Consider the following 13945-nt stretch of genomic DNA (forward strand, 5'->3'; position numbering starts at 1 on the left):
GTTTTAACAGCCTTTAGTTTGAAAAATATGTACAACCCAGAAGGCTAAACTGATTCATAGTTGTTGAGATTTCACCTGGTGTATGTTATATTGCTCATAGTTTGGTAAGATGACGTAGGCTACCTTTTTTAATTAGCTGGGTAACGCATGTTTAGAAAAAGGTGGTCCAATTTTGTTAGCTAGGGTATTTCCAACTCTTCACGAAGGGGAAAAAAAAAAAAAGAAAAAAAAAGATAAAATGTCCTTTCCAGGATGCTTTTTCACCTTATGAAACTTTGATATTAAATTCTTCCTTCCCTATGTACAATTCTTACCTAAGGTAACAGAGACAAACTGAGCACGCTTTCCAAATCCTGTTCATTTCCATTAGTTTTCCAATGTTGGACGTTTTCTAGATTGTACTTTCTTTAAACCAAAACTTAAAATCTTTCTTCTAGCTGAGAGCAAACATTAGTATTTCTTAGTCTGTGTGTACTTGAGAGTCGTCTTCTAGATTAAAATACTTGCAATAAGAGAATACAGCCGAAACACATACAGTCTGTTTTTGACATCTTCTACTTACGTCTACATACAAAAGCTTTCATGATCTGATGATTTTCAGACTATACAATTTCAACACGTAACAGTATGTGAACTCAATACAATCTTCATTGCGCCGATGATAGTTTGGGACTACTCATTTACAACTGGTAGTTTTCAATTAAGACTAAATACCACCAGAGTATTAGTTATGGTTCAGGTCAAGATTCTTTTAAATTGAGGAATAGAAAACGCTTGCTGTCAGTAGCTGTGAACAGAGTTTAAAAAGTGTCTTCCAGCATTACAGTATTTCCCTCCCAAAAACTTACTCCATAGACAAAATTAACTCCAAATTCAAGCATCTTTTAAGAACGCCTGCATTCTGGATTTTCTTCGTGCAAGAGCTTCTTGTTTTTTTCTTTCAATCTCTTCTTGAGAACATTTTCTATTTTTTTGTTCCACCACAGACACTGTAAATAAAAAAAAACGTATTAGGAGCCTTCAAGTTTGTTCAATATGTATTTTAACTTATCTGTTTTCAATGTTTGAAGATCTATGGCAAGAGCACACTATTCTGACATGCCAGGCGCTCAAGTTAAAAATGTCTCATCTATCCTGTCCCCAAGGCAGGAAGGGGGATAAGATGCATGACCTTTGTAGTGCGACTGATTACTACCTCCCAATGAAAATACTGGGATGCAGACATTTGCTTCAAGGAAATTTTACTTGGCTGCCCTTCAAGTGAACCTTGTGACATCAGGAGTCAACACAGGAGATGGCGATGGGTTAAGAAAATTAAGACTATCAGAGTGAAAAGGGCTCTACAGTTTAGTGAGTTAGGCAGAGATATGGGCATGGAGATGGTATAGACACAGGGGTCAGATACAGTACAGGTGTCACACAAATAAAACCAGAAAGGTTGAAAAAAGGTCAAAAGTAGCAATAAAAATTGGCAAAGGAGACAAGAACATGATAGCTAAGCGTAATATTTTATATGTTGTGTTACAGAACTATAAATTCCCATACAATAAAACCCTGACTGGAACCAACAGGAACACTCCCTGAACATGTAGAGAATTTTACCGTTTTTATACACCAATTTCCAATTAATGTATTTTTTAATAAGTAGTCCTTTAAACTGGATAAATAAAACAAAGGGTCTCTTTGCTTCTTCAAAAAAAAGGTGACCATGAAAAATTACATATCAGTTTTTGAAAGGAGTACTTAACGTCCATCTTTTTGTTACAGCAATGTCCTTTCACCAAAAAATTTAACATGGAGACAGTTTATCTGTAAAGAAAATCTATGCTATTCTTTTTCATTGTTTTATCCTCTAGAACATTCCATAGAATGACTAGTTATCTCTCCCCTCCTTTCCCCCTTAACACCTGAAATTGCTACTTTCCATTTATCTGCTGCTTAACTGGGGAAGAAACACAGATAAAATACTGATTCTTCAAATAATGCTGGCTGATAGATTGCAGGAATTAATGTTTTTGTTGTTTTTGTAACAGCGCTTCCTGAAAATTGAGCTTGATATAGTACACTCTAAAGGCACGTTTATCAAAATTAATATTGATTAAAACTTCACCAAGCCATGAGATCAAGTAAAAACAAGACTAACTGGCACTTGACTGGTTCTACATTTCCCTAGCAAGTAACACCACCGCATGGAATATTACAGACTGTCGCTGGACGATGGAAAACTGAGTGACCTCCCCTCTAGATAAAAGGAAATGTTAGTGTTTAGTCTGATAACACAAGAATATTTCACTGGCAATTTTAGCCACAGAGCAAACAACAATACAGGCCGAGGTTTCAGAAGCATCAAATGATTCAAGGTTCCATTTTCCAAGTGTACAATAATCAAAACAAATTGGCATTCCCTAGCACCTGCTGCCTTCTTTCCCTGCCCCACCATTAACTGAGGTTTTACGAATCACGGCTGAGAAGTAATGTTTTTCAAAATGGAACCGTAAATTAAAGCACAGATTCACACTACAGCATTTACTACGTATCAAAATAGTAGTATTTTTAAGTAACAATTTAAGAATTTATGCTGAGTGCTGCCATCACCTTATACTTGATCCTAGTGATTCTGAGTGGCTGTGGAGAGAAAGTGTGAAGTATTCAGAGAAGTGGAACGAAAGTGGGAAACAGAAGTCCTTATCTACAGGAGTTCAAGAGATGTGTCAGGACAATTTTACTTTGGAGAAAATAACCTCCAGATTCTCGTTAGAACATTTACTAACGCCTAAACTGAATGGATGAATATTGAAGCCTACTGTAAGTTGCAATACAGTATAAACTTCTCCTTTGACATTCTGATTACAGTAAGAAAACAAACAAAACCAGTCCAACAGTGATACAATAAAGACAAATACCTGATGCAGGCAGTGCAAAAGACTCTGAAAGGTGCCTCTTGAAAGGTGGTTTCTTATTGTCAAGCTTGCTGTGCAAAGTCACATTCACCTGATTCTTGCTTCCTTCCAAACCGTGCAGAGTAATTCCAATGCCAGGATGACTCCCTGGGTTTTCAGACCCTACATGAAGAGCACCCTGAGAACTGTTAGTCTTCCGGAACTTAAACTTTGAAGGCATAAGTGACGTTTTGTTACCAGAACTGTTACTTGCTGTCTTTCCCATGTTATACAAAGGGTCTGGGCTGTCTACTGTTTTGCTACTGAAAACGTTTACCGCATTAACAGGACTTGCTTCAGAACCAGTCTCTCCTGCTGGCACAGAATTTGACCTGTACCATTTTCCCGGAACAGTCTTTGTAATATCTTCAGAAGCAGCTTGATGACGGTTTTTAGACAGTGTGTATTTACAGGCCATAGAAGAACCCGAGATCACAGTTAGAGGACTTGAGATGTTTTTACAGTTCACTACGTGACCTGTTGTGGCCAGCCCATGTGTAACCTTTGATGAATTCCTGCAGGAATCGTTTAGTGAGAAAGCGTCCTGTTTTGCATTTGTTTTTTGTGCCAAGAGGAGATCAGGTAGTCCTTGTTTAGATGCTGGGAAGCTGTTATCGGCATTTGATCTGGAATTAATGCTGGCTCCTTGTATAGTTTTAGCTCTTTCATTTCCTTGTTTAACATCCTGGCTCTGAGTCTGCTTTTCTATATTATCACACAGCTGATACAACAATTCATCATCCTCACAGTTTGCATCCCAAAGACTATCGGATTCACAAAACATATCTAATACCTCATCAGAGAACTTCGGTTCATTACAGTCATCAAATGACAAGGGACATTTCTTTAGTATTTCAACTTGATTTAAGTGACCTGTATTAGCTTGGTTAACCACTTTAGTTAGATCGTTAGGTTTCGTATTGGTAGAAACACTGGATGATTGACAGAAAATATTGTGTGCGTTATTCCCAGGTTTTTCAGTCCGTTGTCTATGAGGATTAGACCTCGAAGGAAAAAGAGGAAGAGGGTCACTTTTAGGCTGAATAGTTTCATTTCCATTCTTCACTTCAGATTGTGTTGAAACAGGAATATAGTTCAAATCACTGTTTTGGGCACTTTTCCAAATAGCATTTATTTTATCTGGCTTAATGTCACATTTGCCATGAAACGCCACGGTCTCTGTCTTGGAGTTTTCTATCTTACTATATGGCTTTTGTAAAGAAAGAGATTTTGCCATGTTTTGTGGCTTTTGTAAAGAAAGAGATTTTGCCACGTTCTGTGTGTTTTTACTAGAATGTTTCAAAGGTGAAAACCGCAAACTGTTAGATTTGCGTACACTCCCCAAACAAGGTACTGAATTGCAACTACTTCTTTCCTTTGTTCTGCTAGCATCACTGAAACCATGCACAGATGGATTTGTAGGAAGAGGTGGTGCTTCTTCAGTACTTATCAATTCAGGATTTTGGGTTATTTGCATCACAAAAGAGTCATCTGCCAAAAAATCTGTATCCCAGTCATCAAAATCATCAGTAACTACTCCAGCAGCCTTACTGGAGATGGCCAGTTGTGTCTTCAAAGAACAAGGATTTTTTTTTGTCACCGTGTGAGTATCAGGTTTTGGAAAAGTCTGATTCACGGTTCCTAGTGCACACGGATTATCTTTTTGATATGCCTCTGAATTACCATGTTGCGTGTCTTTAATTTGCTCAGGAAGGTGTTCCTCTTCCAAGGTGCTTTTATTTTCATGGAAACTATTATTTAAAGAAATACCTAATAGTCCTTGGCTCAACTGTCCACTACAGTTCTGGGTAGAGCAGTCAAAAAGAGCATGAAGGGCTAGTTCAGCCTCAAGGTCTATGGACTTTTGACTGCTAGACTGACAGGGCTCTGCAGCAGGGATGCCAGTGCTCTGTCCAACCGGTTTCAAGGACAGAGCATTATCTGCTTCAGGAACCTCACTAAGGAGTGATTTCAGGTTCTTCGTATTTACTTCATCTTTAGAATTATTTAAAGACTCTGAGGCAGTGTGGATGACGTCATGACCAAGCTTCTCTTGTTCCTGAACAGCATCTAGCTCTACTAGATTTTTATCAAATTCCTTAGCCAATTTCATGAGTTCCTCTTCAGGATTTTTTATTTTAAGATCTCTGGATTAAAGAAAAAATACAGAAAAGAAAGTCAGACCTACAGAGAAAGTTTAGCCAAGCTCAATAATGCTACCATATGAACTGTTCATTCTCCAGTTTAACAACTACAGAGAATATGAGTGAATCCCACTGCTTTCAATGCGCAGTCAGCATGCAATCTTTCTGATAATTCCTAAGAAATACCCCATTAAGAGATAACAAGCCCAAAGTTAAAAGCATTCAGTATGCTAATGTACCATTACATGGTTCACTATACATAAAGGAACACCACATACCCTTTTTCATGAAAGCCCAGCTGTGATGCGCAAGACAAAACTGTAACTTAACTTACCTTGTACAACTTAACTTTGTCCTAGCTCGCACTTTTACTACTCCAGGTGTACAGGGAATAGCATCCTCACCAATCCATGTCCCTAAAAGGGAGCCTTCATTACAGGCTGCTTTTTCATCCTGAATGATTAGATTTATAATGCTTAGCAATTTGATTTCAGATAAAGGTTGGACTAGACACACACCTTGCATTAAAGTTGCTAAACCAATTAAACTGGATCAAATCTGTTGAAAGCCACAGATAGGAGCGAAACCAATACAAGCTATGTGAGATTACTGCAACATTGGCTACTGGTAGTTGTATCACTTTAATTATATTGATTTAAGACAGGAACTTCAATGAAAATAACTGAATTTTACTTTGGTGCTCAAATCTAATACTCTATTTACTTCAGGTTTACACATAATCTGTAATTTCACGTTACAAGCTGTGACCTAGTTTACTTTAGTGTACTGCTAAGGAGCTAGTTGCGATGCACTGTCTTTATCCACTTAAAGCAACATTAACAGATCAGAGAATTTGAAAGAAATCATCTTCTGTACGCTTCCAGGAAAAAGTTCTGACTTCGTCCATTACAACTCATTTATACAAGGGGCCTTTAAACAGAAATAAGTGAAGTTTAGAAACTAAATAAAGTTGTTTCAGAGCTTCAAAGTTCAAGTTTGGATTTGAATTCTGAAACCTGAGAGATACAATACTGCAGTGGTAAAATGTGTAGAGGGCCAGAGCCACGTGATGTGGGAAATGACTGCATGTAAGCCAGCAAAAGTAATTTGAACTTTACTAACTACCAGGGCAGTTTTGGGTGGGTTTTCTTTTTCTTTGTAAATTTATTTTTTTTAATTATTATTTTTTCAAGAAAAAAGAACACAAGCAACAGATAGTTGCAAATCCCGATACTACCTACGACAGGACTGTAATCATTTAAAAGGAAGGAAGGGGCATCCCTTATTAATGATTTTCCAATTCTTAAGTATAACATCTCACAAATATGCCAACTAGTGAATACGTTTTAAATGGCCCCATCAAATAAGCAGGCATATTTTGCAAGCTAAATACTACAAAACTGTTTTAGGAATACCATGTTCTCTTCTTGCATTTAATAAAAAGCAAATAAGCCAACACTCTTATTTTCACTTTCCAGGCTGTGGACATCAGGTTCACAGCAAGAGGGAGACACCAAGAGCACAGATCTTAGGGTAAAAAGGCAAATTCTTTAGAATAATGAAGCAATGTTACTATGTTTATATTATTGTGGAGTCTCTCTCTCATTTGAGTCTTGTTCTTGTACTTCAGCAGTCATTCAAGACCATTCAAAATGCTTAAAGCCAACTGCCAAGTAAATCCAGTATGTGGAAAACCTCTTAACAGATGAGTGATTAAGGATAAATAAACAACGGTACTTCTAAGACCAGGGGCAATAACTTGTATTCTGAAAGTAAAACTTTCTAAAATGGAGCTGCTGCAAGTCCTTTCTTAATATGTCCTTTTTTACAGCATCTGTGACTCATAAGAGCAACCAGTCAAATGCTGTGCTTAGAATTTTAATTCAGTCCAGTTTTATGAACATGTTCCTAGTTTTCTACACACACAATTCTTACCTTGAGACTACTGTAACTAAAATTGAGCTTTCACTAAGGCTGTAGCACTATTCTGTTTGATCATGGCATATGCAGACCATTGTTTTAGAAAGTAACAATTACCTGAGGAGCAATACGATTAACAATTTCTGAAATTTCTACTGCGCATCTACTGGTAGACTGTTTGGTTTTTCCATTGCCTACAAAAACAAACAAAAAACCTTCTTAAAAACTGCAAAACAATTCAATTTATAAAGTGCAGTATATCTCAAATAATTCAAATATATGTGCTAAAATCAGAGCTTGATTCAGCACTATAGTGAAGAATTTATGGGGTTTTCATAAAAATAAAACCAAACAACCTAACCATAACAGAAAGGGACCTTTTTTCAAGAAATTTGTTAACTTCTAGTACACTCCCTCTCCATGCCTCAAATAGGCACCCTGAAGTCTGGATTTTGTTAATATTACCTAGTCTGTGTGCAATTGGTGAATGAGGATCCCAAAAGATTTCTTGCTGTATATCGGCGTCATTAACAGGAGAGCTGAAAGTAGGTATTCGGGATTTCCTACTCAACGATCTCTTTGGTGTTTTATGTAAACATGGCTCTGTGTAAACAGAAAGATGGTCCTTATTAAAAAAACAACAAATAAAAGGCCAAAATAACTTGGAACATACAACAGGACAAGGCACAAAGAAGATGCTTTAGGAACTTTAAGAATAAAAATGAAGTTCACACTCATCAACATTCCTTTACTTACAACAGGAATATTGCTCACAACTATACATTTAATGCAGAATATGACTCCATCCCTGTCAGGTACATCACCACAGAGATAACAGAGCATTACATGATACTGACAGCTATATGCTCAGCACCTGACGGTAAGGATGACAACTGCCAATCCTCCTACTTGAGGGAATACTGACTTCAGCTTATGTTAAGAGAAAAACTGTATACCTATCTGGGAGAGTATTTTGTAATCTGGCTTGCTCTGCGTCTTTCACCCAGACTCCTATTTGGGTCACAACTTTGACAGGCCCCCAAACTGTTCTGGGTCACAACCTACCTTTGTCCAGACTTCCTGCACTGGGCCTTTTCAGCTAGGACTGGTCAAAGCAGGTATACAGCTATTCAAAATCAGCTTGCAGCTGCCTCAGATCAGTAAGTGAACTGAACGCTAGGTGAAGCTCAGCCAGTCACCCCTGCCCTTTAGGTATGACGTTGCAGAGGGGGAAGCCCACAGAAGGACTTTGAAAGATGCAGTTACTACGTGAGAAGCATCTTAGGAGATGCTTTGCACTTCAGCGCTTAGCACGGCCAGGCTTTATCCTCTCCTCGAGTGGATTAGCGTCCTCAGTCAGTGCTAAGTATCTGCCGCGGGAAGATGCTCTCTGTGCTCCTTGACGAGAAGGGCCCCTTCCCGGCGCGCACGGCCGGGGAGCGCTGGGGATGACACCGCACCGGCCCGCTCCGCACAGGCAGGCCGCGCCTCCCCCGCGCCTCCGGGGGTGGCGGGCAGGGCAAGGCCCCCGCCGGCCGGGGGCCTGCGCGGGGCCCCCGGGGGCCGCTCCCGCCGTACCTGCACCGCCGCGCACCGCCGCCTCCCGCGACGGCGACGGCCGGGGCGCGCGCGGCGCCTCCCCCGCGGGCAGGCCTCCGCCCGCGCCGCCTTCCGCGCCGCCGGCCGCCGCCTCCTCCGCGGGGGGCTCCGCCGGCCGCCGCCGGGCGAGCTGCTCCTCGCCGCCGCCGCCGCTCCGCCTCCTCAGGGCGGCGGGCCTGAGGCAGGGCCCCTTCCGCCGGCTACCGTGCATGGCGCGCGCTGCGGCGGCGCCGCATCCACCCCGCCGCCGCCGGCGCCGCCATTTTGCCGGGGAGCCCGCCGCGCCGCCGCCGATTGGCCGCCGCCGCGCCGCCTCGAGCGGCCATTGGCCCCTCGCGGCGGGGGCGGGTCTACGGACGCGGCAGGGAACTGCAGCTGCCTGGGAGCTCGTGCCGCTTGCGCCGCGCGCCCCCGGCCCCGCCCCCTCTTGCCGTGAGGCGCCTTCCCGCCCGCCCGCTAGTTCCCTCGCGCGCGCGCTCCCTCGGTCCCTCGCTCGCTCGCCCGCCGTGGCGCCGCGGTGGCCCGTTCTCCCTCCGCGGGCTGCCTTCGGAGTTACGCGTTCAAAACGTTGAGTCCAGTAGTTCAGTGAAAGAAAAGCGAAGTCCGCCGCCGCCGGTAGAGGGGCTGGGTGTGCCCTCCGGCCGGCGCCGGCCGTCGGCCTGGCCTGAGGTGGCCTCGCGTCCCTGAGGCGCCTCGTGTTCCTCTGGGGCGGCGTCGTCTCTGAGGCGGCCTCGCGCCCTCGATTCGCCTGTGGCTCCTACCCCACGCTGGTTGCCGCCGCCCCGCCAGCCCTGTGGCGGTCCAGGTCTCTGCTGAGGTCCTCGGGGCCCAGAAGAGGGGTGTGCGGTGAGTGTCCTTAAAGAGAAAACGAGGCCAGACAGACATAACCCATTTCGGCCCAGCATGGGAATTGGGGCTGGCAAAGAGAGGCTTACAGAAGCCAGATTTGGTAGGTAAGAAATTAACATGAGGTTCCTGAGGGACTGTGATATTACATCATTATTTAAAAAAATATAAATGCAAACACATGTATGTATTACATCATAAGGTGGATATTTCCTCCCCAAGCCACTAAATGTAAATGTATAAACATGTCTACCAAGCATATAGGGTCAAGGAGCAAACTACTTTTATAGGTCAAGAAGTGAACTACTTGTATATTGGTTGCCTGCCTGGTTTTCATTTAATCGATTTGGAGTACTTTGGGGTCACACTTCATTTATAAGACGTGAGCAGTGGATTTCAGTCTAGGATCCGGGAGCATGAGAAGTTTTAAAGTCACCGAAGAGTGATTCCCTGAGTCGTGAAACCTTCTCTTTCCACCTGAGGCCTCAGGCAAACAATATGTTTTTTCACTTCTCCGTTCTCATGAGTGTAATTAAGCCAATAGAAGACTTTTTAACAAGGAAAAAAATTAAGTACTATGTATTAAATAGAGAAACTGTGTTATATACATGGTTAAAGTACCACAGTTAATCGCAGAAAGTTGTGACATTTGAATAATCAACTTGTTTATGTCATACCTATCAAATACAAATCGGAGACAAGACTGACAAGATGGGTCAAGAATTAAGCTCCAAAATCCATCATAGACATCTGAACATGGCCACTGCCTTGTAATCATACTAACGTGGGTAGATCTTTGCATTAGTACAAAGTGTGGTGAAGGTATGCATGACGTTTTTGATCGCTGGTTTGCAATATGGTAATTAAAAGCTGTAATGCATCACGCAGGTGCAGAAATGGCTTAGCTGGACTCTGTGCCATAGGCGCAATGTAGATTACTTGCTCATTGTCTCCAGTTAAAATGGATACTGAGAACAAAATCTGTCTTTTTACAGTAGTGGTAGATACAACTCGAGGGATAACAAGACATTGAAATCAACACACTTACTAGAAAGTGCTACTAAAATCTTGATGTCTCCTACCGTTTCCTAGTGACCTCTTAGCAGCTGGGTACTGTAAAGTGGTCTGCTTTCATATTCCTGCATGTTAACATAGTCTGAAATACTGTTATCAATAATTAAAATGAAGTGACATCCGTCACATTCACTGAGTGCTATGAATTTTGCAGTGCCTTCTTTGATTGCTTCCTTTCTCTGGGCTCATTGTTCACTAACCTCATTCATAAAATGTGAATATTTGTCACAGGTCTTTCACACATTAGTGAGGTTTTACTCATACAGTAAAAGCATTTTGAAAAAAAAGCATATTTAACATGTATCTAGTTCTGCATGAGAGATCTTGTTACATCAATTTAAGCGTATGCAAAGTTGCGTTACCAAAAGTTGGCCAAAAAAAACCCAAACAACTGCACGTACAGAAAAGCTGAACAGGTTCGTGATGGAAAAAAACCCTCCACTTTCCTACTGAATAAAAGTGTGTGTATCTCATTGCAGCTGAAGAACTTAGCTCTGAGCCGATGCTGTTTATTAAGTTAAGAAATGTAGTGGTAGAAGTCTGTGATGTTGAAGGGTTTCTCTGTGGAGCTGTAGCCTCAAGGAGGAGGGAGTTTGCGTTCCCTTGTCATGGTACGAGCAGCTGGATCAATGGCTAATTGTGGTGAGGCTGCATTCCAGGGACTTGCAGCAAACTCCTAGTGCTGCAGTTGTGAGTCCTACTTTAAAATCAAGAGGGATAAATAATGGAGGAGATTGAATGAATAATAAAGTTAGTTTAGTTTTTAATAGTACTATAAACTGCCCGAGAACTTTTCGCTGTATTTTCATCTAAAATGAAATGAAATAGATGTGGAAGATCTGAGAAGTTTCCTAAGAATTTTATGTCGGTGTAATGAAAAAAAGGTTGCTTTTTAAAGTCCTTTGACCACAGAGCTTTAAAGTGAGCGTTTTTATCTTGGAAAAAGTATGTATCATCAGTGAGGTTTCTCAAAATATCTAACATCGCATCAATGTAACTAACAAAGAGAAGTGACTTTATGTTGTAGTTCATCTCTCATTCTTGTTAGGACTGGAAAAGGGGAAAATCAATAATAGTGATTTCAATGAAAATATCAAGATTTGTGAGAGGATGGAAGTTATTATAAATAATGAAATTAATTTGACAAATACTGCCTTTTTTCAGAATGTTTTAAAAAGCTCTGTGACATTTTCAAAGTGAGCTGTCTTGAGTTTTTTTGTTCCCAAACTACATTTTCATTTCGAAATTGATTTTTTTTTAGGCACTGAAAAAGAAGCAAACAAAACACACACATGGCGCTCATAATTTGTCTCCAATGAATATGTGTGTGTATGCATTTTGATCACCTGAGACCAGGCGAAAGGGCAAATTCTCCAAGCCATATGTTCCTTGGATAATTTGTTTTAAAAAATGGTGTGGGTACAAACTCTACAACTCAGTACAATTGTATGGTACTTTAAACATAAACATGTTTTCTCCTAGGGAAGGAACAGTTAAATAAAGAGTGTGTGTAGCTGGGTAGCCATCTGTACTATGTACCTAAGGAAATACAATAAACAGGTCACAGTCTTTCTTCTTCTGCAGTTAGGCTTCTGGCAAGACAGGTATCAAGAAAAGCTGTAGGCTTTCTAAACCTGTGAGAACCTGCCTATTTCTTTGGTTGTGTACGAAAGCAAAACACAAAAGCAAATGTTAACAAAAGCAAAATATATCTTAAGTTTATAGCACTACTGCATTAAGTCTACAATTCTGCAGAAGTCCGCAGGAAATTTCAGTGGTCCTGAGAACAGGAGTGTCTGGCCATGCCTCCTTGCGTGGTACAGACTGCCCTCAGCCTTGTCGTGTATTTCTGCGGAGTGCGGCTCAGCGATGCTCAGGGATGTGCAAGAGGTAGCTTAATGCGCCTGGTATCTTCTAGCCAGCTTTGCCCATTCAGAGCCAGCTTGGGTGTTCGTGTGCAGTGCTGCCTCGTGGTGCGTAGGCATACCCTGGTATGTCTGGCTTCACATCTGTCGAAAGGAGATAATAGTATTTACTGCAGCATGGGCTGTCCTGGGGATAACCACGGAGCCGTTGGATATGGCAGTGAGGGGAACTATATAAACAGAGGAGTGAATTTAGATGCTTAATGTAAGATGCATTTATAAATACAACCCTGTGGACCCAAACAAAAATAAACTAAGACACCGGTATAAAACTTAACTATGAAAGCGGAATATTCTAGCCACAGTTTTCCACCTTTTTTCCCCCTAGAAATCCTACTCATCCATATATTCTCTTAAGAAGCCTTGGAGTGTTTACTAAAACAGAGCACTACATGAGAGCAGATAGTTTATATAAGTTAACTGCAAGAGATATGTGTTTTGTTGCCTTCTTTGGGACCTTAGAAAAAACTGAGAGGGTATCTGAAATGTTAACTTAATGGACAATAATTTTTTCCATCCATAGGGGAACACAGGCATCGTGTGCGTATTTTTGCTTTTATTAATAGCATTTTGATAGCACAGTTATAAAGCTTGTCCTTGGCTTGCCTTGAAATATCATACTGACTTCACTTACTACAGAATGTTACTTTAATTTTCCAAGGTGAAATGTTCGCAGAGCAGAAACTGGTGAGGAAAATATGGCCAAAACAGTTACATATACGTTTATTTTTAAAGTGCTGTCCAGAAGGGTTTGCAGCAATTTTTGCTGATGCATAAATTGACCTAGACAGTAAATGATACATGACCTTAAAAATATCTGAAGTAGCCTTGCTTGAGAATTTTTAGTAGAGAGTTATTAAATGTCAGAGTAATTTACACAAGCATAGCCTAGTTTATGCTTTTGCATTCTCTTTCCCTCTTTCTCTCCACCATGCCATCCGAGAACCATAGAAGCTTTAAAAATATTTTACATGTATGTCTTTTTTTTTTTCCGTATCATAGAGGTTCATCTTATTTTATTTATCACACTCAGAAAATCTCATCAAATGTGAGACTATAATGTAGCTCACAAAGGCCTGATCCAGCAGAGCACTTAAGTACCTGCATAACTTCATGGTGATGACATTTTCCATTGCTCATTAACTGGCATTTAAAGGAAATTTTCCATTGCTTGGTGTCTGGGCATTTAGAGGAAATTGTCAGCCAAAATGGGTGAGCTATTTAGAAGAACTAGGTCAGGCAATGAACAGGCTACAAGTTGCCGAGGTCTGTAGGGGGCCCGGGAGGTTCAGCCCCCTCGCAGAAAGCTGGACATAGCCACGGGGAGGGCTTTCTATTAGGTATTTATTATAATGTAGGCTTAATTCCACAGCTTTTCTCCAGTAGTCAGAGTGAACTGCATTGAGGAGACGAATCGGGGTTGTGCAAGAATGAGGAGACTGCTGTTTGTAGAACTTCTCGCTTAAATCTTAGCTAGGCCGGTTAGCTTCAGCACACT

The 13945-nt window shown here is 41.3% G+C and overlaps 1 protein-coding gene across 1 annotated transcript; it reads right to left on the minus strand.

Annotated features, from left to right (window-relative positions):
- Positions 1 to 866: 866 nt before the first annotated feature.
- ETAA1 (ETAA1 activator of ATR kinase) lies at positions 867 to 8813 on the minus strand (the record flags this gene model as incomplete). The annotated part of the gene is made up of 6 exons (XM_082307731.1): positions 867 to 989; positions 2904 to 5086; positions 5418 to 5536; positions 7121 to 7197; positions 7469 to 7606; positions 8582 to 8813. 6 exons carry the CDS (start codon positions 8811 to 8813, stop codon positions 874 to 876), a joined length of 2865 nt encoding a protein of 954 aa, XP_082163857.1. The 3' UTR covers positions 867 to 873.
- Positions 8814 to 13945: the final 5132 nt, after the last annotated feature.

This window comes from Platalea leucorodia (assembly GCF_965183815.1).
Source record: "Platalea leucorodia genome assembly, chromosome: 3".
Taxonomy (NCBI): Eukaryota; Metazoa; Chordata; class Aves; order Pelecaniformes; family Threskiornithidae; genus Platalea; species Platalea leucorodia.